Here is a 25,899-nt window from a genome sequence, read left to right as displayed (position 1 = left end):
AGCATAACAGTTACATGGAACAATTGGTAACACATAGGGATAACAGAAATATAATATAATTAAAAGCTAAGTACATGAATATAATAAGGTAAGGGTATAGGATTAACATGCGAGAGAAGAACTATGTACAAACTGATCAGTAGAGTTGGGGAGTAGAGAAATTTGACATGAATTTGTAGTGGAGAATAAGTAGGGAGGTGTTAGTCGAAAACCTGTTTGAAGAGCCATTTTTTAATTTATTTTTTTTAATTTCTGGGTGCATGGCTCAATGCGGAGGTTGGGGGGCATTGTGTTCCAAATTGAGGGGCTTGCTATCGAGAATGCTCTGTCCCTTGTAGATGAGAGGTGTGTGAGTTTGGGGGAGGGTATATGTAGAGCTCCTTGGTAGGCTGATCTGGTGGGTCTGCTAGAAGTATGGAAGCGGAGTGAGTCGTGTAGCCATTGTATGCTTCCGTTGACTAGAGTCTTATCAGGGATAAGCTTTTGTATTGAATTCGAGGCAATAGGTAGCCAGTGGAGATCTTAGTATGGGAGTACCTTGGTCCTTGCACGTATTGGTGAGAATTCTCGCTGTAGCATTCTGTATCAATTGTAGGGGTTTGATGGAAGAGGTTGGGAGGCCTAGGAGGAGGGAGTTACAATAGTCAATTTTGGGGAAAATGATGGTTTGGAGAACAGTTCAGAAATCGGTGGTGTGAAGGAGAGGTCTTAGTTTCTTTAATACATGGAATTTGAAATAGCATTTTTTAAAGGTGGATTTAATGAATGGTTTTAAGTTCAGTTGTCAATTGTAACACCTAGGTTTCGTGCGTGTAGAGATGGGTTTGAGGAGGGGTGAGGAGTTGGAGTAAGTGTGGGCATTAGGGGATATGACGAGGAGTTCTGTTTTGGAAGGGTTAAGCGCTAGGTTCATGTTTGTGAGGAGTTGGTTGATGGTGGTGAGGCAATTGACCCATGTCTTTAGAGCCTCAGTCAATAAAGGGATGAGAACTTGGACGTCGTCTGCGTAAATGTAGTGGGTGATGCCTAGGTTAGTTAGGAGTTTGCAGAGGGGTAACATGTAGATGTTGAAGAGGGTAGAGGATAGAGAGGAACCCTTGGGAACACACTTGATAAACATTTGCAATTTACTTTGGGGTGGCATAAATCTGGCATCTCTTATTTAGATATTCTTATTTATAAAAATCAGGGACATCTTCAGCTCGAGTTCAACCGTTTAAAGAAAATTCTGTTTGGAGAAATTCCTTCAAAATGTGGCCACATAGGGCTTTTTTTTTTTTTAACTGGAACGTTGGGTGTATCAACTGCTGCAGTTCTCTTTCCTAAGTGTTTTATTTGCAAAACAAAAAAAAAAAGCCTTAAAAAAAAAATGGAAGTGATTGGGAGGGTAAGTGGTGAGGATTATACCCAGGCACGTTGTGCACGCTGGTTTAGAGGTAGCCATGTATGAAATTTACCACTTACCTTCTCTAATATTTTTGGCTTATTATATTCAGAGCAGAGTATTTTGGTTTTGGGAGTGATTTTTTGATTTAACTGTCTGGAAGAGACCTGTCAACTACTCTAACTACAAGCCAGAGATGCACCTGGAAAGCTGCTGTGCAACAAGGAAGCAGATTTACTTGAAGTTGGGATGGGGAAAGAATTTAAAATCTCAGCAAACCCCCATCCACAGCAACACTAGTGGGACAGATCATTAGAAATGGGGTAGGGGGATTAAAAAGGGTGTTTTCTCTACTTATCAGCTGATTGATATCATTTATTGATCCTTACCAAGAAATCTCATTTCAGATAATAGGAAAGTTCTAGAAAGAATTCAGAACAAAATTAGTTTCATAACAGGGAACAAGTTATTTTCTTTCAAAGTTAATTTTGCCTTGCTTTATCCTACTGCAAGGATCATGGATTTGCAAAGAAAGAATTTTTTTTTCTCTTACAGTCCAGTTTCAGACAGGCACTAGAAAGGCAGGGCTCAAGGAGCAAAAGTGCAGGAGCTACAAGGTTTCCAATAAGTAAAAATAATAATAATATGGGAGGTGTTAGTTCACAAGAATCCGATACAGCACAATTTTCAGATCGCCACACAATTTTCAACTTTTCCCCCAAAATAACATTATAGGAACCAGCGTTAAAAAATATATTAAAAAAATATATTTTCCTGTATTTTTTACTTTTATTTTAAAAGCTATTTTATTGCTAACTTACTCTGTTCTGACATTTTTTTTTGTTCTGCCCTTCACATCCATCCTCTCTCTGCCCCATATTCTCCTCCTTTCCCGTTCCCTTTTTCCGTGGCTCCTCTCTTCAGCCCAATCCTGGCCCTAGCCCTTCACTCAGCTTGGACCCAGGCCTCTGCATTTTAAGCACATCGGAGATTAGATGCCTTGGTTTTTCCCAGCTCTAAAAAAATGTTTCGTTGATCCCCCCCTGGGAGTGCAGCATAAAAGCATTTTCGAAAGATACGGAATACCTACTTTGACTGAGCAGAGAAGTTGGCAGCAGCAAACACAGCAGCTTCCACTTCCAGGTTGTCATGGGAGTCCAGGCACTGGCGGATACTGTGGTGGGCGTTCTTCCTCTCTGGGATGATGGAGGCCATACTACCCAACATCCTGAAGGAAGGAGAGCACAATACACACATTATAGAGCAGGCAGAAGCTCAAGAAAGCACCACAAACACTATACGGAGGTCACGTTCAAGGTTACACTACTGAAACCCAAACAGGAGACAGGGAGGAGGGCAGTAAGGCCCGGCAAGGGAGAATGAAGGGATGTGTACATAGCTGTGCAAAATATTAAGAAAGCTTGCACAGGCTGGCTCAAGCAGAAGATCCAGGTTCAGTTCCCCAGGAATGGCTTTTTCTCCCCAGGCCAGCAGAGGCAGTATTTTACAGTCTCCTGGGGAGAGGGACTCTCAAATCAGTGTACAACAGCGAAGCTTATTGTCTGGAATTCAAGTACACATTTGCTGGGTTTCAGAGGGGAGCGAGGGGGCTAATCTCAGTCTGTGATTCCTGACCCAACCAAGGACCCTCACCGGGCTAGGTAAGGTTATAAAAGAGGAGAAACCTCCTGGATAGCTGCAAATGAAAAGGTTCATGATGCTGTAAAGTCCAGTAGAAGCCAGTTCTGACTGAGCTGGAAACCCAAAAGCTGCAGAAAGAAACTGCTGAGCTTGAAGTACATTAAACACAACTTGGGCACCAGTCAGGGAATTTATGTTTTTGCTTATATTGTGTTAGAACAAAATAAATAAACAAACAAATAAAAAATGGGGGGTTTTTTTTGGAAACGGTTTCAAAAACCTCTCTCATATTAAAATTTGTGGCTTAGCCAGGCAAGGGAGACGACAGTAGCAAAAGATGCTGGGCCCGGTGAGGGAGGAAGCAGCGTCCCACTGAGCCTGCTTGGCGTTGCTGCTTACGTAAATGAGGTTCACCTTATACTTGGGCTATTCTGCTTATTTAAATTAGTTTTAGATGTCCCTTTTTTCTCTTTTCTGTCCTATTTCCGAAGGCAATTTTCAAAAGGATTTCTGTGGGTAAAAAGTGTTTTACCGGTATGCAGGTAAAAGTCTGTGTGAAGATCAATCAGACACAGGCTTTTATCCGCACTATAGCGGAGGCGTTCCCGGGCCGGAGTCAGGTCAGGAGAGAACACTGCGGATGTGGTTACGAGCACAGTTTTGGATGGAAGCAGCAGTTTGAAAACTGCCCTCCCTTCATGTACATTGCTTGATTTGCTTATTTTTGACTAAAACTGCCTTTTTAAAAAAAAAAAAAATCATTTTGGTCTTCTCACCCCTGTCCTGCTTCCTCCAGCTCTCTTCCCCTTCCTTCTCCCACTACATCAGGGCCTCGCCAGGGGCTGCCACAGCCTCCCCCACGCTATACTAGCCAGCGTGGCTGTGGGTGCCTGCAATTATATTTTGGTCACTGACAACTGGCAATTTTCCACCCCTGCCGGAATAGATTGTGCAGATGAAACGTATTTTACTGCCGGTTTGTCTTAAAACGATCACCATGGGCCAGCCTGGTGGCTCAGTCTCAGCTCGGGTGTTCTGCTTCCCAGGTTGGTGAAGGGGGCAAGTCTATCCCTGCACAGCAGCTCCACCTAGTGGGCAGATTTAGGGTCCATGATTATACAAGATTCCAGTCACTGAGATGACTGATTAAAGCAAGTTGGAAGGGGATAACACACACACACATGACAGAAATCACTGGGTAGTTGGGAATGAAGGCTTATGGTACCAGATTTTTTAGCTGAAAGCCCAAAGAAGCAGGAGGAAATTGCCCTGTCAAAAAAAAAAAAAACCACAGATGAGTGAAGCAAGGCAAATACATGCCGGGATCATGGGAAACCTTAAATACCACTTGCAACACTTACCACCTTACTATCAGGCCGATAGAGTAAGGTTGAGCACCCACTTTCCTAACGCACGCCCAGCCACCTCTCCTGTGTGCGATACAGTATTTAAATTAGGGGTTGCGCTAAAAAGGAGGTGCCAGGGGCAATAGCGCACCCCTAGCAGCGGAAGCCCAGGAGAGGTGGCTGTCAGCAGGTTTGGAAAACGGATGCTCAATTTTACGAGTGTCCGTTTTCCTAACCTGACCGCCAGCCTTTTGGTTCCTCTGACTTAATATTGCCACGATGTTAAGTCAGAGGATGTACAGAAAAGCAGTATTTTCTGCTTTTCTGTACACTTTTTTTGGGTTGCTCAGCAATTAGTTACTGCTCTTGGGTATACATTCATTTCTGAGCATAAAATGTGCAGACTGGGCACATTTTTTTTTCTGTATCTGGGGCGAATAGCTAATAACCTCATCAACATGCATTTGCCTGTGATGAGCACTATTAGTTTCGGGGGGGGGGGGGGGGGGGGGGGGGGGGGGGGTTTGGATGTGCGTTTTGGACGCGCCAAACCCTTATTGTATAAAGGTTAATGGACGCACATCCAAAACACATGTCCAACCGGGGGTTAAACAGTGCACTCAGCTGAGCGCACTTTACTGTTTCAGCCTATATGAAGTGTCTATCAATAAGTGCTTTACAATAGTGTCAATTTGTTGTAAAAGGTTATTGCAAAAAGATGCTACCCTCACACAGCCTGTAATGGAACAGTCCAAGCCCCCTTCATCTGCAGGCGCTGACAATATTAGAAACCCATGCAAGCTGGACACTGCACACAACTCTCACCGCAGGGTAATGGCACGGGCCACGGGATCATTGCTGTGAATCACAGAGAAGATTCTCTTCACAAATTCGTCCACGTTCAGGATCTTCTCCAGGTGCTTCTCGCTCTGCTGCGTCACCTTCAGCACGCACAGTCGTAGAAAGTTATTCCTAGCAGAAAGTACATGGAAATAAGCCCCTGTTTATGTCTGCTGTATCCAAAGAGCTGAGCTGCATGCCGAGTAAAAAAAACACCACTAGATTTGGACAGCGATCCGAAGCTCGTGGCAACTGTTTTGCTTTGGCTCATGATTACTGCAGAAGCACATGTGCATGTACAGCAGTGGCTACTAAACCTCTCCTACTGACCTCCACAGCGAGTCAAGTTTTGAGAATGTTTGCAATGCACGTGCAAGAGATAAATTTCCATGCACTGGAGACTAGAGGTGTAAATGTCATTTAAAATGTTAACAATTTAAACATTGCGAGTAGACATCTGCCAAATCCCTTCCTGCCCACTACTCATGAACATACCTGCGCACTCTGCCTGGGCTAACCAACAGCAGCTCAGCCAAGCCCAGCTTGTGGGCAGGCCATGGGAGCCATGTGGCCAGCTGAAAGGAAGCGCCAACGGAACTGACTCTGTCCTTCCCGTTCCAGCAGCTATTGTAACATGGACTGAACAGCGAGACTTTGCTTACTATTTAATATTTTACATCCTTATTGGAGGCCTGATGTAGGTAAAATTCTCTTATGCATATTCCTTGTGGGTATCCTGAGGGCTGAGGGGGGTCAATAGATACCACAGGTGCTTTGCATGACTGATACTTAACCCTCTTGATTTCCTGGGCCACCTTTTATCAAAATTGTCCTCAGAGCCAAAACGTGAGACAATCTAATCCCAATCATGCAGAACTCCTCCCAGTAAGGAAGATTTCAGGTTGCAATATTTCTGCAGGGGAATCCACTGTAGAAAACCTGGATCATTTGTCCCCCACATCTCCTTCTACCCAAGTTTGCAAGTTGACAGTGAGAGCAGCTCTGACTGAACCTTGTGTAAAGACATCTCTGACACCAAATAAAAATGCTTTTTTAAAATAACTCATCTCCATTGTTCTCCGATCAACACCTTCAGTTCTACCGCCCACGGCAGATATTTCACCAAGTATTATTAGTGACTGACTCATAATTATTCAAGCTCTGGAAAACAACTCTTGCTAATTATAGACGGCTAATTTTATGCACAGCACAAAGAAAACCCCCAAAGTCCTAGTCAGCACTATAGTGAGGCACGACTCCATGAAACAGGAGATAAATCTCCTGTTATTGCACATAAACCCCCAAGTACAGGACCCTGGCACCACAAATTCCAGATTCAGCCCCATAGACCGACACCAGACTCAGAAACATTACTCCACCTCTGACCAGGGGTTACATTTCCAGTGCTAAGAAACTGAGTTAAGCTCACACACCTCTCTGCCTTAACACATGGTATTTGCATGGAGATGGGCTAATTTGCATGCACAGTTTTACTTACATTTGTGTGCGCTAAACTGCTCTTTAAATCAGGAGTTAAGTTGTGCACACAACTGCATGTTAACGTGTGCACAGCCGAGAGCTGCTTATCACATTGGCCCCTGCCAGTTTTATTCTTCACTCTCTCACTGCCCTCACTGGACTTGTAAAACTTTACCACCGGGGTTTGGACAGGGATGCAAACGAGGGTCAGCTCCAGTCCCACGGGCAGAAGCCCTCAAGTCCAAAGGACACACACCATGCACCACCAGGAGTCAGACTGGGGGACTGAACCCTTTCCCTCCCCGAGTCTAACGCGCTCCAGGAGTTGCTGAATCGCCATCATCATACTCCTGCTTCTTATTTCATGGGGGTGCTGTGAAGCATTCAAGCAAGAAAGCACCGCCATGAGGCGATCTCACGCACCTCTTACATCCCTTAATTCTAAAAGGGCTAACGAGAGAATTTCTCTCACTTTGTAATGACTGTTGCTAGACTGAAGGACCTACCCGACTCTGAAGACATCAGCCAGCTTCAGGAATGCAGAGTTGATGAGTATGGGGAAGGGATACTTCTGGAAAAGCCTGGGGAAACGCACCACGGCTTCACACTGCTCCCCAAGTTTGCCAGACCGAAGCCCTGAGAGGAGACAAAAAAAAAGGCAGAACAAAGTCTAACACTGCCAGAGAACAGGAGGATTATACAGCCGGGGGAGGGGGAAGCTTGGCAACAACTGATTGTTAAATGTTTCTTCTTTGGTTTCTTAAAGTCTCTCAGCCATATTTCTTGCACCACAGAGCTTCTCTCGAATATATCCAAGGAAGCGCTGCACACTCAGGCAGAAAGATTAGAAGTATCTGTCCATCAGGGCTGGCCCAGTGCATGGCCCCGTCACTTTAATGGCCAGCCCAGGTATGTTAGGGGAAAAGGTCCCCCAAGTTCTTGCAAGGCATCAGATCCCAGCCCCGGTTCTCACCGAGCTGGAGGAAGAAGAGGAAACTCTGGGGTCAATAAAAAAAAAAAGCAAAAGGCAACACACTAAAATCAGAAGCTGCTTTACGAAGTTGGCATCATGGTTCGTCTCATGTAATTCAGCACGAAATACACCACACACTGAAACAAACAGAATTCAGGCACACGACGACATGAGGCGGGTGGCATCTTATAGACGAACCAATTCCCACCCTGCCTGCTCTGTGTTCTTCATCCCCCTTCCTCATCCCCAAATATTTCACCCACCTCGTGAATCTGACGAAGGGGACTCAGACTTCAAAAGCTCAGATTAAATCTATAAGGTGCCACCCACCTGCTGCCACTTTGTGCTGGAATTCAGCTCTCCAGAGGGATAGCAAAACAGCCTTACTTCCAGACCTTTAGGCTGGCTAAGCAGACAGCTCTGGCAGGGTCATGTTTGGTCTACAGCAGAAGCAGTCCTGCAGGAACGAGGTGGGCTCCAGAGCTCATGCATGGCATCGCCAGCGAATAACATTTCAAAAGGTTTCTAAGAAAAGCATCTTGGGTGTTAACAGCTGCCTTCATTTTTTTTTTTTTTGCTTAAATGACCCTGAACTAAAAGCGCCTTACAGTTTTTAATGAGAAAGGAGGCAGGGAGGTTGGGGGCAGGCTGTAAATCTTTATTCAGCGGTTAGGGAAATGAAATGGCCCCTGGTTTGCTTTTTAAAACTGGGCTTGGAAGGTGAAACCTGGAGCTCCTCCGAGGCAGAGTTCAGTTATAAACATCAGCTGCCAATGGACCGGAAAGCAAAAGCAGCACCAGGAATCCGCGAGGCTCTATAGCGCACGGCGGTCCCGCTCACCAGCTGACAGCATCCCAGGTCAGGAGCCTTCGGCCATTTACTAGTCTCAGCGAGATTCCAGGCCACGGTTCGAGCACTTCTCTCGATGTGCATCAGGCCTGACCCGTGTGGATGGGCAGACTGGGCTTTTCCTGCCCTTGTGCTCTGAAGGCCCGTGCAATGTCGCACTCCTGCCGCATGCATCTATGCTATTAGTCCACGGTCACCAAATAAGGCTCCCACAGGGCCCTCTAAGACCGCTCAGCCATCTTCTCGGGCCCATTTTTCTGTCGGCCATTTCTTTCTGGACATAAGGGGCCGCAGGTCCACAGATACTATGAAGCTGTCATCACTCATCCGGCCACTTTAAGCAAAATGATTTTCACTCCTCACCTGCCACCTAGTGGAGTATTTTTGAATTTCGGCATGTAGAACATATGGTCAAAAAGCAGAAGGCGATTAGATTTATTTTTTTTTTTTTTCAATTGGACTATCAATACATTCTGCACAGGATTTCCAGCAGAAATCTCTGCATGCAGCAGTGCTGAGCATAGTCAGTAACAGGCCTGGCGGTGAAAGCGACTCCAGGCTGGTTTGGGGCTCCGCTCAAAAACACTCCGTTCCAGGGTGGCTCCACTCCACAGCTTCCAAGAAAGCTGGGCTGACCCGCACGCAGAGGCAGTGGAGCCAAGTTTAAGCTCTTAGCAATGATGTTACAACGCACGAGGGGTAGTGGGCCAAATATCGGACAAGCTCGATTGGCAGGAGCCCGGCCATGCTTCGCAAGGCTTTTCAGTTCGCAGCTGTTTGCCCTCGGAAAATCCCGTTGACCTGCTATGCTAAGCGGGCATTTGCAGTGGTGCCACAAATTGCAATGAAGAGCAGAGTTAAACTACCTGAAACTTCTTAAAATTAGCAAAGGCACATTTGTACCTGTGGACGGAGGCTGGCTCTTTACTCATATTGTGTGGGAGTACGGCCATATCTCTGCTGTTATTGTTGTGTGGCAGTGGTTTTGCGTTTATGTTAAAGGTGGCTTTATAAATGTATATAAACCGCTTGTATTGTTTTTTTGGTTACTGATCAGGCGGGATAGAAATGTTAAGCATTCAACAAGCATGGAGTGGAGGGAGGGGGGGGGGGAGTGGCGAGAGCTGAATGGCCCTGTTTTGGATGTTTGAACTGTTATAAAACCTGGTGGTAAGACACAGGAAGGGGCCTGGGTTCTGGATTCCGCATGGGACGACAAGGCTTCAAAACAGCAGAGGTGGGGGGAGACCAGCCCTGGAAAGGAATTAAAAAAAAAACAAAACAGGCTTGGGACAGATGTAGCAGAGCGCGGCAGGAACAGGGCTGAGAGTTCAGGGGGAAGAGCTGGGGCAGGGAGCTGGAGTTGCATGGCGTATGCTCACCTACACAGGGGCCAAGAATCAGAGAGGAAGACAACGGTGGCAGACTTTGTCATTTGCTATGGGCCAGCGGAATAAGCTGTGTGTTTAAGCCAAGAGCTGAAATTCGGTATACAGCTTAATGCAGGCACACATACAAAAAAAAACCAAAACACTCCCTATGCAGGAAGCTAATGGCACGCTAATGCATTGGGAGTTCCTAAAAAGAGCATGGTAAGCTGAAAATGTGTGCAGAAAGCATGATTTGTGCACCCAAAACATTTTCTACACTATCACAACTGGTAGACATAAAACAAAACGTATGCACAAAGCATTTTCTTTGCACATAAACAATGGATTTAAGTGGAGGCAGGCTGGCTTGTGCGACACTGGAAGAAAAGTGTGCGCACCGCCCCGCGAATCTTATTGCAACGAGATCTACTGTCGTTATGTTGGAAAATCAAGATCTCGGTTTTCCCTCCCCCCCCTTCAGTCCCTCTGCCTGTACTGCTCAGAGACCCAGAAGGGGAGCACGAATCTGAAGACAGACACGTCTTGTGGATAAAGCCCCAGAAACGCTGCTGGCCTGGCTGGGGATACAGCTTTCCAGAGAATTCGCTACACAGTTAGCAAGCAGATGTACAAAGCTGGCCAGCAAACAAGGGCCCGATTACCAATTGCACCAAATTGTTTCTGTAGCGTAATGTACAAGAGAATAAGCCACTAGATTTTAATTGCACACATTTTTAAGTTAGCACTATTGAAATATTAACATAGGTTTTATAGCTTGGGAGAACGGTCGTGGAGATTTATACCGCTTGAGTAAAAGGCAGTACACCCCTGATTAAGTTGTGATACCACAGAGATATCCGATGAGATGAGAACAATTCCACTTCTGAGAACAGGAATTTTCAAAAGCAGTTTACCCGGCTAAAGGCATGTGTGGCGGGCCAAGACTCGTGCACTTTTATCCACAGCAGGAGGCGGCATTTCCAGGGGCAGAACACACCTCCAGCTTGCGTTTTCAAGTTGACGCGAGTTCTCTTCCATTGAAAAGCAGCAGCAGCGGGCTCCCAGGTCCGCTGCATCCATGGCAGTTTTCTGCTCCATCACAATTCTTACGGATTCTCTCTTCCTGAGCGGCTCGGAGCATCCAGCGACTAAGAAAATGCTTGTAATTTTTAGTCCCTTGGATACGACATCTAACGGTCTATGGATTATAACATGCAGGATGTATAAATAATGTTCATGCACTGGTAATTTCTTGTTCTTGATGGATATTCTTTTGTTCTCATTTCTGCCTCTTTCCAATGATTGTGGTCTAAAAAGAGTGATAATACTGTTCTTCCTTTGCTAAGCAATGGTATCTGTACTGTATATACTTCTAATCATGTTTCCTGTACAAAGTTTGTTTAAAAATGTAAAATTCAATACATGAAGTTAAAAATAAAAGTGAGCCGTTTGTCCTTTCCCTTTAGAATTAGTGCCAACATAACCAGGAAGGGGTAAAACAAGATGGTGGCGTGCGCCCGGGTCGAGTAACGTGTGCTCCCTGTGAGCTACGTTTTCCTTCGGAGATGCCTGCAAAAAGAAAGGGGAAAGTCAGGACTTACCCCCACCGAAGTGACTACCCTATTGGGACAATGTTTGCTTACATCCTTCGGCCCGGGTCCTGCTTCACAAAACGGGGTCTGCTAACCCCGCTGCGGTTCAATCGTCTGGGGAAGTCTCACTTAGCTCCCCCCCACCCCACCCCAGATCTTCATCCGCCGTCGGCCCCGATCGCTGGAGCTCCTCTTTTGCCCAGGACGCCGGGTGAGGACCTCGCCGAGGCTGCCCTGGAAAGGTGGGGGCCAGAGAGAGGAGAGGCTTTCTGGAGCAGCACAGTTTCCCGTTGCAGTTGCTGGAGCCGGCGCAGAGGAGTTGCCTGCGACCCCCCTAAGCGGGAGCCAGGACGGGTGTGGAGAGCTGGAGGCTGCCGGGCTGAGCCCAGCAGGGGAGAAAGAACAGAGAGAGAGTCTTCTGTTTTTCCAACTAAACCTGCGGTGGTAACGCTGGACGCGTTGTGGGACCTTGTTTTGGTTGCACATTAAGAGACCATGGGACAAAAATGGTAAATTTGGATAAAAATGACTGTTTTAGAGGAAAAAATGGACAATCATTCTGTAGAAGAAGCTTGAAATTTCCTCTACAAAATTACAGGATTGTAATACTAAACTGATTAAAGATTCAAGCACTATCTTAAGGAGGCTAGAATATTTAGAAAATTACAGCAGGCGTTTAAACCTTAGGTTTTTAAATTTGTCGGGGGAAGACCCCTATCACACTTTAATAAGCTACTTTTGGGAGGTATTAAAATGTGAAGAGGATAAATTTCCACCTGTTAGTAAGTTGCTGTTTTTGCCTATTTCTTCTAAACTGAAAAGTTCTAAAAAATTAACTTGGGGGGGGGGATTGAGAATCTGACAGTTTTTGGAAAACTCCTCTTCTGAGGGTACGATCGGGCAATCCTCCTGGTAACATTCTCGTCCGAGCATGACGTCAGTAATGCGATGCGGAGATACTTTAAGAATATCTCCGCAAGTTTCCATACACAAGAAATCGGAGACTATCCGGACACCAGTGACCCAGGAGAGGAGACTGAGTTTCTTATGTTAAGGTCACAGATTCTCTCTCTGATATTCTTTTAGACTAAGGTATCCATGCAAATGTCTGATTTCCTCAAGCAATGATTCCTTTACATTCTTTTTTCCAGAGCAGTTGAAATCATTCCTAGGAATATAGCTTCCCTACCTCTGATTAACATCTAGGTCGAGAAGATCTTAGTTTAAGAAGTGGTGTACACATTAATTGCCTGTTTCTTTAAGCATTTCTTTTTTGTTTTTAATCTCCCTGTATTCTGTTTCCCCTCCAATTATTACCTATATTGATGAAAAAGATGCTTATACTGATCTAATTTGTTTCTGATTTATTAATTGTATATGTATAAGCATTCTTTTCTATATTTTTCTGGAAGTAAGGGTTTTTTTCTTACTTGTATATTGTTGAAAATGATAAAAATAAAATTAAAAAAAAAAAAAGCATTAGTGCCAAGACCAGATGTGAAAAGGCCGCAGCGGACTTTGCAGCCATGCTCCTGACACAGGGCCCAGACACCATTACAGTGAGAACGAGGATGTGAACCAGGATCTCCATGCTCTCAGGAAGGGCCTGTGGCCAAGAGGCAGCTGTCTTCAGCACACAAAGAGTGCGCCAAAATCAATTTAAGCACACACCTTGATGAGAGGAAAATTAACACACAAGATTTTAAAATACAATATTAACTTTTACTCTTTTCACTGCTTGCCCATGTGTCTCAGTTGAAGTCTCACATTAAAGGTAGCCTGGGATATCACCAGGCATTGTCCGAAGTTGCTTTCCTATTAACATATCTTAAGATGATCAATTTTAATACAAAGTAAAAATACAGTGACACTGCTTAAATACAATAATACAGGAAAACCGACTCAGGTACCCCACACACAGGGATACACTAGCAACTGAAAAATCTTAACATTTCCAAAACAAACACAGTCTCAACTGAAAAACGTAACAGCAAGCCATCATCATCGTTTATTTAGGGCATGCTTTTCAAGTCAGCGGGATCAAAGCGTGTTACAATAAGAGATTCGGTTACGTTGTGGAGTCTTACAGTATAAATAGCAGAGGGAATAAATCCCAGCATAGGGCATGGCAAAAAGGAGCTAAAAAGTACAAGGCACAACAGAAGTCAATGTAAGGAGCACTGCAAAGAACAGGAGCTAGGGGAAAGCAGAGAAAGAAAGCTGTACAGCAACCAATGATAATATGCATGACCAGTAATCAATAAGCGCTGCTAGCAATACCAGCCGATAATCAGAGTGCAGAGTGGGGGAGTTCAGGTTTAAATCAAGAGAGTACCGGAAGGGGCATGGGCTGGATGCGGAGTTGTTGGTTTGTGCCAAAAGCTGCTTCAAACAGCCAAGTCCTCACTCGTTTTCTGAAAGAGGAGAGATATGACATGGCAGGGATGGGAAGGCCTTCTACACGGTGCCCAAAATGCACAAACACATTATATCCAGCGTGGGCATATTCACAGAGGAAATATGTCTGGATTTACAGAAGGGATTCCCAAACTTTCTGGGCACTACACAAACGGCTTCCTACCAGTCACTTACGGGCCTCGGTTTTCAGCTCTTATTTTATTTTGCCTGGGAATTTCACCGTTAGAACAAAAAAAAAAAAAAAAAAAGGAATCTGTGAAAAATAACTTTTCTGATTATTTTCTCCTGTGTTATATCAAAGTCAATTTTCCCCACGGACTTTTTCTTCTAACAGACATTCCCTGGCAAAATAAAACAAACCCCCCCAAACAAATCTGAAACTGAACATCTCTAAAGACACCACAGACTTTCTGAACAAGCAGCTACTGCCCTAGACAGCAACACTCCCCACGCAGATGGCATAACTACATGCTACAAAATTTCTAGAGACATCCACCCTGGGCCCCCAATGCTCACAGGAAACACAAGCACTTCAGCTTTAATGACATTTCCTGAATCTACAGATCTTAGGTGCCAGGATGGCACCACCACATGCCAACGTTTTTATGGCAGAGAATTTTTAACATCAGACTAGATCCTTCAAATATTACTGGTATATTGATTATATTTTTATGATTTGGACAGAAAGAAGAAACTCAAAAAAAAGTTTCACAACTCCTTTGATGCACTCCATCCTTCAATCAGATACAAAATGGACTACTCCACAGAGAGAGTGAACTATCTACAATGGCCACACAAGTATCAATATGCAGGAAACCAGATGCAGTTAACTTTACAGTTCCAACTTCCTCACTTCTTATACAGAAGGTGGAGTTTGGCTTGCCTGTTAATTCCCTTTAAGTCCTATTACACCAGTCCAGACTAGTGGGTTATCTCCACCTAGCAGACAGACACAGGATACGCCCTTTTTCAGTGACATCATTTGATATACACACACACATATATATATATATATATATATATATATATATATATATATATATATATATACACATACACATTTATTTATTTATTTATTTAGCGTTTATACACCGACAGCCGTTTGCACATCGTATCGGTTGACAGGTAACTTAAAACTTTTGGCAGTGCCATTACATGGTACTGCACTGGCAACAGTCAGGATTCTTAACTCAAAGCAATGGAAAATACCAACAGTCCCTAGAATACAATCAACTTTGGGAACGATAAACAGAAACTTCAATAGCAGAAGGGAGGAAGGAAAAACTGTCGGTTTATCCTGCTTAGAAAGCAAACTGCTCCGCAGAGACCGTATCCCACTGCATACACCAAGCAATGCCACAAAGAACATAAAGAGCAGAGAAACAGAAGCCTCAGGCAAACATGAAAGGCAAAATTGACATTTCCTGTCAAAGATAACAGGGAAGGTCCTGGACTGGGGTAGCAGGAATCAAGGAAAGGAAATTCAACTGGCAAGATCAAATTTCACCTTCCTTATCCTGCTACACCAGTCCAGACTAGTGGGATGTACCGAAGCCCATTCCAACATGCGAGAAGATAATAGGGCTGCTTGGAGAATGCCTATCCTAAGGCAGTTTCTTTCCTTGGCCTGCACATCTAATCCATATCATCTACGAGAGAGACTGTATTGACCAAGTGACTGCCTTACAGATGTTATCCAGAACAAGTGCTGCAGCCTCTGCTCCAGAGGAAGCCAGAGCCCTCACAGAATGAGCACAAAGCACATCGAAACCTGCTAACCCATCGACAAAGGCTGAGGAGATCGTCTGTTTCATTTACAAGGACAAAGAGAATTCCCAAAGCTGCCTCACTCTTGTGAGGTCCGCTGGCTAAAGGCCTATCAGTTAACTGAAAGGGATTCACTATCTTTTAGATCCCTGAGGAAGATATAAGGGAAGACATTACCCTTAGTATCACACTGAAAGAGATACTGCCTGTTTAACTAAAGGCAAAAAATGACCTTTGATAATTAGGATAGCCCTGGTTAAAAGTGATCAGTTCTATGGAAAGACTAGGAGAAAATACTGCCAATTAGATAGGTCTGGGAATAGTTCATTAGGGATCCAACTTTGATGAATATTCGAGAACATGAGATTAAATATCTTGAAAGGAGAAGACAAGAGTTCTAACAGTTTGATCCAGATTCCACTGGGGCAACAGTGCCCCCGTCTTTATCATGAAATAGCTGCAACTGGAACACCCAGGGAATTAAGAGCTGAGCCTTTGTCCCAAAACATTTTGCAGAGTAGTTAAATCTCAAGTGGATTGTGATAAATTGCGGGAGGACCTCGCAAGACTGGAAGATTGGGCTTCCAAATGGCAGATGAAATTTAACATGGACAAGTGTAAAGTGATGCATATAGGGAAAAATAACTTGCTGTAGTTACACAATGTTAGGATCTAGCTTAGGAGTTACCACCCAGGAAAGAGATCTAGGCGTCACAGATTGCCACAGCACCCTGAGCTGTGGCAATCAAAAAAATCAAACAGAAAGTTAGGAATTATTAAGAAGGGAATGGCAAATAAAATGGATGTCATAAAGCCTCTGTATCGCTCCATGGTGAGACTGCACCTTGAATACTGTGTGTAGTTCTGGTCGCTGCATCTCAAAAAGGATACAGCTGAACTGGAGAAAGTGCAGAGAAGGGCAACCAAAATGATAAGAGGCATGGAACAGCTCCCCTATGAGGAAAGGCTAAAGATGTCAGGGCTGTTCAGCTTGGAGAAGAGACAGCTGAGGGGGGGACTTGAAAAAGTCAATGTAAATCGGTTATTTACTCTCAGACAATAGAAGGACCAGGGGACACTCCAAGAAGTTAGCAAGTTGCTCATTTAAAATACACTGAAGAAAATGCTTTTTCACTCAGAGCATAGTTAAGTTCTGGAAATCATTGCCAGAGGATGTGGTTATGGCATTTAGTGTAACTGGATTTAAAAATAATTTGGATATGTTCCTAGAGGAAAAATCTATAAACATACCAGTGGGAGCACTGAGAGCAGAGGATCACCTTGCCGTTGGCTGAAAGCAATCAGTAAGTTTTTGCTTGGGACATTGTCTTTTTTTAAAAGTATTGGGGCAAAGTTAACTATTTGGGAATATAATTTAGGGTGTTTGTGCTTTTAATAGTCGGTAAGGCAGCGAACAAACAAGTTAGACTGTTTGTATTTTTAAATAGTCAGTCTGTAAGGCAGCTAGTAAGCAGAACTGAGTGTTTGCATTAAAAAAAAAAGTAGCCAGAAGCTAGAAATAAGCTAGGAGCAGTGTATACCTAAGTAAAAAGGTTGAAAAGTTCAGTTACTCACCTTGGAAAGGTGTTGAGGTAGTGTGATTTGGTTTGATTAGGTACCAACATTTGTTAATCAAGAGAGCAGTGAGTCACTCTGGCTGACTAACTGAAACATAGATGTTTCTTCTGATCGTCCGATTCTCATTGTCTTTACTGTATCACAGCCAACTGGATCGGCTTCCGATTTGTTTTTTGGGTCTAGCAGTGAATGATGACAGACATAATTGGCATCTCAGAGACATGGTGGAAGGAGGATAACCAATGGAACAGTGCTATACTGGGGTACAAATTATATTGCAATGACAGAGAGGAGCACCCGGGAGGCAGTGTGACGCTTTATGTCCGGGATGGCATAAAGTCCAACAGGATAAACATCCTGCATGAGACTAAATGCAAAATTGAATCTTTATGGGTAGAAATCCCTTGTGTGTCGGGGAAGACTATAGTGATAGGAGTATACTACCATCTACCTGGTCAAGATGGTGAGACTGACAGTGAAATGCTAAGAGAAATTAGGAAAGCTAACCAAATTGGTAGTGCAGTAATAATGGGAGACTTCAATTACCCCAATATTGACTGGGTAAATGTATCATCGGGACATGCTAGAGAGATAAAGTTCCTGGATGGAATAAATGATAACTTTATGGAGCAATTGATTCAGGAACCGACGAGAGAGGGAGCAATTTTAGATCTAATTCTCAGTGGAGCACAGGATTTGTGAGAGAGGTAACAGTGGTGGGGGCCGCTTGGCAATAGTGATCATAATATGATCAAATTTGAATTAATGACTGAAAGGGGGACAGTAAGCAAATCCACGGCTCTCGTGCTAAACTTTCAAAAGGGAAACTTTGATAAAATGAGAAAAATTGTTAGAAAAAAAACTGAAAGGAGCAGCTACAAAAGTAAAAAAAAGTGTGCAAGTGGCGTGGTCATTGTTAAAAATATCATCCTAGAAGCACAGTCCAGATGTACTCCACACATTAAGAAAAGTGGAAAGGAGGCAAAACGATCACCGGCATGGTTAAAATGGGAGGTGAAAGAAGCTATTTTAGCCAAAAGACCTTCATTCAAAAATTGGAAGATGAATCCAACAGAAGAAAATAGGATAATGCCATAAACATTGGCAAGTTAAATGTAAGACATTGATAAGACAGGCTAAGAGAGAATTTGAACAGAGGTTAGCCATAGAGGCAAAAACTCACAGTAAAAGCTTTTCTAAATATATCCGAAGCAGAAAGCCTGTGAGGGAGTCAGTTGGACTGTTAGATGATCGAGGGGTTAAAGGGGCACTTAGAAAAGATAAGGCCATCGCGGAAAGATTAAATGATTTCTTTGCTTGGGTGTTTACTGAAGAGGATGTTGGGGAGATACCTGTACTGGAGAAGGTTTTCATGGGTAATGATTCAGAGGGACTGAACCAAATCACGGTGAAGGTGGAAAAGGTAAGAAGGCAGATTGGCAAATTTAAAGAGTAGCAAATCACCTGGAAAGGATGGTATACACCCCAGAATTCTGAAAGAACTCAAAAAGTTAAATTGTGGATCTATTACTAGTAATTTTTAACCCATCATTAAACTCATCCATACTACCTGAAAACTGGAAGGTAGCCAATCTAACCCTGATCTTTAAAAAGGGCTCCAGGGGTGAACCGGGAAACCACAGACCAGCTTGTCTGGCCTCCAGTGCTAGGATAAAATCATGAAAAATATTCTAAAAAAAACAATCACAGAATATATAGACAGACATGGTTTAATGTGACACAGCCAGCATGGATTTACACAAAAGAAATCTTGCCTCACCAATCTACTACATTTTTTATTTTGAAGGGGTTACTAAACAAGTGGATAATAGTGAGCCAGTGGGTATAATGTATTTGGATTTCCAGAAGGCATTTGACAAAAAAAAGTAACAGGATAGGAGGCAATGTCCTATTGTGGATTACAAACTGGTTAAAAGACAATAGGACTAAATGGTCAGTGGAGAAGGATGAACAGTGGCATGCCTCAGGGATCTGTACTAGGACTGGTGCTTTTTAGTTTATTTAGAAATACCTATAATACCTGAATGTAATCTGCTTTGAAGTGGCTGAAAGGCAAAATATAAACCAAGCAAATAAAATGATCTGGAAAGGGGAACAAAATCAAAGACACAAAATTATTCCAAGCTGTTAAATAATAAATAGATTGTGAAAAATTGCAGGAAGATCTTGTGAAACTGAAGTCTGGGCATTCAAATGCCAGATGAAATTATAATGTGGACAAGTACAAAGGGATGCACAGGGGAAAAGTAACCCACACTAGTTACACAATGTTTGGTTCCACATTAGGAATTAACACCCAGGAAAAGGATCTGGGGGTCATGGTGGGCAATATTTTGAAATCCTCAATGGCAGTCAAAAAAGCAAACAATATTAGGAATTATTAGGAAAGGAATGGAGAATAAAAACAGAAAGTGACATAACACTTCTGTATCACTCCATGGTGAGGCCACACCTAAAGTACCGCATGCAGTGCTAGTCACCGCATCTCAAAAATGATATAGTTGAATTGGAAAAGCTACAGATAAAGGCAATCAAAATGATAAAGGGGATGGAATGGCTCCCCTATGAGAAAAGGCTAAATATGTTAGGGCTATTCAGCTTAGAGAAGAGATGGCCAAGGTGGGTGGGGAGGGGGGGGGGGGATATGAGAGAGGGCTATAAAATCACAAGTAGAATAGAATGGGTAAATCAGTTATTTACTCTTTCAAAAAATATGATTGAGGACATGCCATGAAGTCAATAAATAGCACATTCAAAACAAACCAGAGAAAATTCATTTTCACTCAACACATTTCTGAAATTCATTACCAGAGGATGTGGTTAAGTTAGAGTAGCTAGGTTTAAAAGAAAACGAAAAAAAAAAAAGGTTTGAACAAGTTTCTGGAGAAGTCAAACTGTATTAACCAAGCAGAGTTAAGAAATAGCCACTATTTATTACTGTGTAATAGCTATATGGAATCTATTTTATTATTATTTAATAGAATTTATATTCCACCTCTAACAAAACAATCATGCTACGCAGATTACGTAATAAAACAATTATAAAATAAAACATAATTAAAACAAAACAGAGTACAAATATCAGCATTTCCCATCTGCCACTAATAAAACACTTTTCTAGCTATTCTTTGAGATCCTGCCAGGTACCTGGCTACTATGAGGAAAGGCTGAAGAGATTAGGGCTGTTCAGCTTGGAGAAGAAAAGGCTGAAGGGGGATATGATAGAGGTCTTTAACATCAAAAGAGGTCTTGAACTAGTAGATGTGACTCAGTTATTTACACTTTCAAATAATAGAAGGACCAGGGGGCATTCCATGAAGTTAGCAACTAGCACATTTAAGACTAATCGGAGAAAATTCTTTTTCACTCAAGGCACAGTAAAGCTCTGGAATTTGTTGCCAGAGGATATGGTTAGTGCAATTAGTGTAGCTGGGTTCAAAAAAGGTTTGGATAAACATAGAAACATAGAAAGGACGGCAGAAGAAGATCCAGTCTGCCCAGCAAGCTTCACACTTTTTTTTCTTCTCATACTTATCTGTTTCTCTTGGCTCTTAGTAACCTTTTGGTTCTATTTCCCTTCCACCCACACCATTAATGCAGAGAGCAGTATTGGAACCGCATCTAAGCAAAATATCTAGCTTAATTAGTTAGAGGTAGCAACCGCCGCAACAAGCAAGCCACACCCATGCTTATTTGTTTACCCAGACTATGTAATTCAGTCCTTGTTGGTTGTTCTCTGTATATAGATCCACTTTTCTTCATTCCCCCTGCCGTTGAATCAGAGAGCTATGCTGGATATGTGTGAAATATCGGTCTCCCTCCCCTGCCGTTGAAGCAGAGAGCTATGCTGGATATAGTATCAGACTTATTTGGTTTGGGGTAGTAACCGCTGTAACAAGCAAGCTACTCCCTGCTTTTTTGTGAATGCAAATGCTTTTTTCCACATTTCCTCTTGCCGTTGAAGCTTAGAGCAATGTTGGAGTCACATTAACCGTGTGTATGTTTATTGAATAAGGTTATTATCTCCAGGTAGTAGCTGTCATATCCACGAGCCACCCACTCTTCATTCATGTCCTCTAGACTTTATGGATCCACAGTGTTTATCCCACACCCCTTTGAAGTCCTTCACAGTTCTGGTCTTCACCACGTCCTCCGGCAGCGCATTCCAGGCATCCACCACCCTGTCAGGAAGAAATACTTCCTGACATTGGTTCTGAGTCTTCCTCCCTGGAGCTTCAAATCGTGACCTCTGGTTCTGTTGATTTTTCTTGGAGGAGAAGTCCATTAACAGCTCAGGTTTACTTAGGGAACAGCCACTGCTATTAATCGCATCAGTAGCATGGGATCTTCTTAGTGTTTGGGTAATTGCCAGGTTCTTGTGGCCTGGTTTGGCCTCTGTTGGAAACAGGATGCTGGGCTTGATGGACCCTTGGTCTGACCCAGCATGTCAATTTCTTATGTTCTAGTAAAAATAGGATACTGGGACTAATGGACCCCTCGGTCTGACTGACCCAGGATGGCAAACTTTTATGTTATTTATACCTCAATAAATCTTTTAGTCTATAAAAGTGAAACTAGCCCCGGGTCATTTTGTCCATTCTACCCTGACGATTGTAGTCCTACTTCTTCCATTTAAAATCTGCACCACAGATGCCAAACTACCTGAAGAGACAGGCATCAAAAGACGGGCCTGCCCCAAACGCTCATCCAGAGCTGAGGCAGCAGAGAGATGCCTTCCCGAGGGAAACTAAAGCCCCCAGCATCCTCCCAGGACACAGAGACCCCCCTCACCTTTATCCAGCTCCATGAGGGCAGAGTTAGCATCCAACTCCTGCTCCCCGTACCCCGCATCCGCCAGAAACGACCTGCCGGCCGCCATAGCTGAAGCTACCAGATCTCACACTACCGCGCAAGCGTAACAGCCCGACTACAGGCGAGCGGCGGCCGGAAATGGCCTCGCTGCCGGAAGTAACCTGGGCGCGCCAATGCTGCAAGCCAGATTCGACCAATGGGGTACCTCGACGTCATTTTCGCGGGTAGTTCAGAGCTGTAGCCTGTAGGATCTTTGCGGGAAACGGCCGTAGTTGTAGCAGAAGTTCCACCATTCTGTGGCGGGGTTGTGCTCTGCCATGTTCCGCTCTATCATCAGCGCGCCGTGGCGGGGCAGTGGTAAGTGTCCCAAATAGTTGCTGTTCGGGGGTCTCTTGCGGCAGGTTGCGAGTTCAGTGGAGCAGTGCGGATGGCGGGTACAGATCCTATGTATTTTTCTTTGCCGGGGCTATCAATGCGGTGGCTTAAGAGCCAGAGGGAAAAGGTCAGCATAGATCCACGTGAAAAGATCAGGGTAGGTCTGGAAAAAGTCTTTGAACGGAGCCCCGGCTCATATTATAACAAAAGAGTCAAGAAAAATCATTGTTTATAGTAAATTAATGTAATAATTTCAATTAAAATATCGTTGTTCACTACCTGAATCTATGATAAATATCTCCGATTTAAGAATATGCCATACTGGTTCAGACCAAGTGTCCATCAAGCCCCCAGTTTATAATTGGAGTAATGTAAATTTATATTTATATTTGTGACACGTGTTTAAGTCGATAAGACTACCTACTTTTTTTTTTCTACACTGGCTCCTGGAATCTGTGTGCTGTCTGATTCTGAACTACTTATGTATTGACAAAGCTGTTTAATGTTGCCACTGCAACATTTTCTTTTGTTTGCTTTTGGATTATTTTAGTTCGCCTTTCCAACATGCTCAAGGTGGCTTACACCATTATTAGTAAGTATAATAATTTCCAGTTCTAGAGAACTTGCATTCTAAGGAGGCACCTAAGTGAACTGAAGATAAAGCAACCCATTCAAGGTCATAGGAGTGTCGGGGGATTGGGGGGGGGGGGGGGATATGAACCCGGGTTTCCCTGGGTCTCATCCTCTTGATCTAAACGCTAAGCTACTCCTCTGCTAAAATACTTTATCCAAACCTTTGTAACTATTATAATTTTGTATTGTATCCCAAATTGCTAGTCCGCCTGACATCAGAATTTGACGGTCCAGGGGCTTATTTGGGACAGTTCTAGTCCTTCTGCTGAAGTCAGTAATCTAACAAAATTTACCGAGCTGTGCCCGTGGAGCTTGACATTGTGAAAATGTAAATGACTGAATGTGGGTTCCGGTTTTTTGGGTTTTTTTTTTTTTTTGTGGGGGGTGGGGTATTATAATTAATATGAGATCATTGCCATATCAATTTGAAAACCGCGCTTAAATTTTGTATCAGGGCCTTAATCTTTTGCTATCGGTCTCCCTCCCCAACTTTATGCTATCGGCTCAGTTCAAGAAACTTTATTGCTATGACAATGTGGACACGTCTTTCCCTCCTTTCCCATCTGCTCCTCCCACACCTGCTGAGCTGTTAGCGCCCCCTTGTGGCGAGCATGTGTGTTCGCTTGATCCCTTTCGCCTTGCTGAGCTTTTTGCTAGAAGCGTTAATTGAATTGAGTCGTTGCAGAGTAGCAATGGAGGTTTTATTGGTTCAACAAGTAGACCAGAACTTCCCTACCCTGTGAAAGGGGGCAACTTCTCTTTTGGATTGCCCTTCTTTTTTATGGTTTTATAAAGCGCCTATACAGTAAAATGGACTGCACTTCATGGACGCGTGTTGGACGCGGCTTGAATTTGCATGCGATTTTAATACAGTATTGAGCGGTAGGTGAGCCGGACTGTGCGAGCAGCAAACGCGGGTGCGCCTGGCACTAACGCAGCTCTTCCTACCGCTCCTTACTGTATCGGCCTGCAATAGAGCCAAAGCACCAACAAAAGAAAGCCAGTTCTAGTCCTGCCTAGGTATTTGATTTCCCTTGTTGGTTGGTTCAGGCAGGAGCTGGAGGCTGAGTTCAAAGCCCTGTCGCTCAGGTCTTGTGAATTGTAGGGACATGGTGGGGCAGGAGGGAAGGATTTGAAAGAGACATGAAGGGTGAAAGCAAAGCCTAAGCTTTAGCATAGCATGGAGGTCACCAGCGCATATATTGCACTCTTTCCTGTAAAACATTTTCCTATGTTTGGTACTAGTCAAGGTGAGAGTCCTGGCATAAAGAAAATCCTGTTTTGTTTTGTTTTTTGTGAGCTAATACGTACTTCGTGGGGTTAGGAAGTCAAGCAGTGAAGATTTTTTTCTTTTGCAGGGTTGTCTTCCGGGTACCCTCTGCAGTCGCTCTTGGACTGTTACCAGTGCAGCAGGCAAGATGAGCACATTTCTCAGTGCGACTTGGGGATGCCCGTTCCGCCCTTCGGCTGCACGTTCTGTACAGGTGAGATTACTGTTCTGAGATGTGACCGCTTTTTGTTTGAATGTTATGGAATTTGTCCGTAGATAAGAACTAAAGTATTTTGCACGTCCAAAGAGGAATAAACTCTGATCCCGCCCAACCAGCTGCTCAGAGCCTCTGCGCAAGCTTACTTTGGCGGAGGAAGGCTGGGGCCACTTGCCCGAACTGAGCTCCACAGCTTCCAGTCCCAGCATGGCTGGCTCTACCTCTGTGCTTCTGGAAATGGAGATGAGAGCGTCTAGTAACGGGATGAGACTCCTTCCATGCTTCTATAAAGCACTTTGGCCCAAGTACCCTACATCAGAACTCTCACTGATTCTCAGTTTCGTTTTAATTGCAAGAGGTTTCTGAGCCTGGCTAAGGAAGCGATTGTAGGATTCTTGTCTCACACTCAGCCCAAAGCAGTTCGGAGACTCTTGCTCTAGAGTCAGATAAGGAACTTACACTGCAAGGTTGATATTGAAAAGGGATTGTCCAGCTAAGTTCGGGACTTAACCAGACAAACTCTAAAGTCTTTTAAATATCCTGCTGTGCTGAATGACTGAGTTTTGTTTTGTTTAACAGGGTAAGTCGCCCAGCTAAATCTTAACCAGATAAAAAGGAGGCAAGGTGGGAGGATTCTGGAGGTGTGGCTTAAATTTATCCAGCTAATACTGAGTATTAATGCAGGCTGGGAAAAATAGCAGGCATGACGTTAGCTAGATAACTGGAAAAAAAAACAAACTAGCATGCTGAGTGGATGCCAATTCCTCCTGCTCCCACCTCCAATCCCCTTCCTGTAAAAAAAAAAAAAAAATTATTGGGCAAAACATCACCCTCTGACCCTCCCCAAAAGTGACTCATCGGGCTGAATACTAAATGCAATAGAGCTGACAGCTCCCAGCAAATTAATACTAATTTATTGACTTCACTCAAGGTGAAAAGATGGTTCTTTATTATCCTGCTACACCAGTCCAGATGTGTGGCTTACCTCCACCCGCCAGCAGATGGAGACAGAGGACACATTCTTTTTTTTTTTTTTTTTTTTTTCCTCTAAGAGACAGCACTTGGTATATGGGTTGGTATTGCACTGGCAATAGTCCAGTATTCTTATGTCAAAGCAATGGAAAATAACTACTACCTCTAAAACCACAATTAACTTTAGGAGCGATAAATAGAGATTTCATAAACAGGAGGGACAGAAGAAACTCCTGTATGTTTGTCCTGCCTCACCACCCTTGGAAACCATTTCCAGAACCGATATCTCCCCAGCATCCTCATTAGTAAACTCAGAAGCAAAGAATTCATTTAGTCTTTCTGCAATGGCCTTATATTCCCT

General features: G+C 43.6%; 2 protein-coding genes across 4 annotated transcripts in view; one reads left to right on the top strand and one right to left on the bottom strand.

Moving 5' to 3' along the window:
* INTS7 (integrator complex subunit 7) overlaps window positions 1–22,178 on the bottom strand; it is a 110,342-nt gene extending 88,164 nt beyond the window's left edge. For both annotated transcript variants that reach the window (XM_029593249.1, XM_029593250.1), the window contains exons 1-4: window positions 22,051–22,178; window positions 7,197–7,326; window positions 5,197–5,343; window positions 2,475–2,612 (exon numbers count right to left, since the gene is read on the bottom strand). In XM_029593249.1, the coding sequence (XP_029449109.1) occupies window positions 2,475–2,612; window positions 5,197–5,343; window positions 7,197–7,326; window positions 22,051–22,138 (503 nt within the window). In that variant the 5' untranslated portion in view covers window positions 22,139–22,178. The remainder of the gene's footprint in view (window positions 1–2,474; window positions 2,613–5,196; window positions 5,344–7,196; window positions 7,327–22,050) is intronic.
* Window positions 22,179–22,234: 56 nt separating this feature from the next.
* The window catches only part of DTL (denticleless E3 ubiquitin protein ligase homolog), a 60,067-nt gene continuing 56,402 nt past the window's right edge, over window positions 22,235–25,899 (top strand). The window contains exons 1-2 of one of the 2 annotated variants that reach the window (XM_029593251.1): window positions 22,235–22,428; window positions 24,438–24,563. In XM_029593251.1, coding sequence (XP_029449111.1) covers window positions 22,389–22,428; window positions 24,438–24,563 — 166 coding nt within the window. In that variant the 5' untranslated portion in view covers window positions 22,235–22,388. Of the gene's footprint in view, window positions 22,429–23,001; window positions 23,039–24,437; window positions 24,564–25,899 lie in introns of those variants that run through there. The other variant, XM_029593252.1, reaches the window with a different exon arrangement.

This window comes from Rhinatrema bivittatum, chromosome 3, assembly GCF_901001135.1.
Source record: "Rhinatrema bivittatum chromosome 3, aRhiBiv1.1, whole genome shotgun sequence".
Taxonomy (NCBI): domain Eukaryota; kingdom Metazoa; phylum Chordata; class Amphibia; order Gymnophiona; family Rhinatrematidae; genus Rhinatrema; species Rhinatrema bivittatum.
This window is presented reverse-complemented; position numbering and strand designations above follow the sequence as displayed.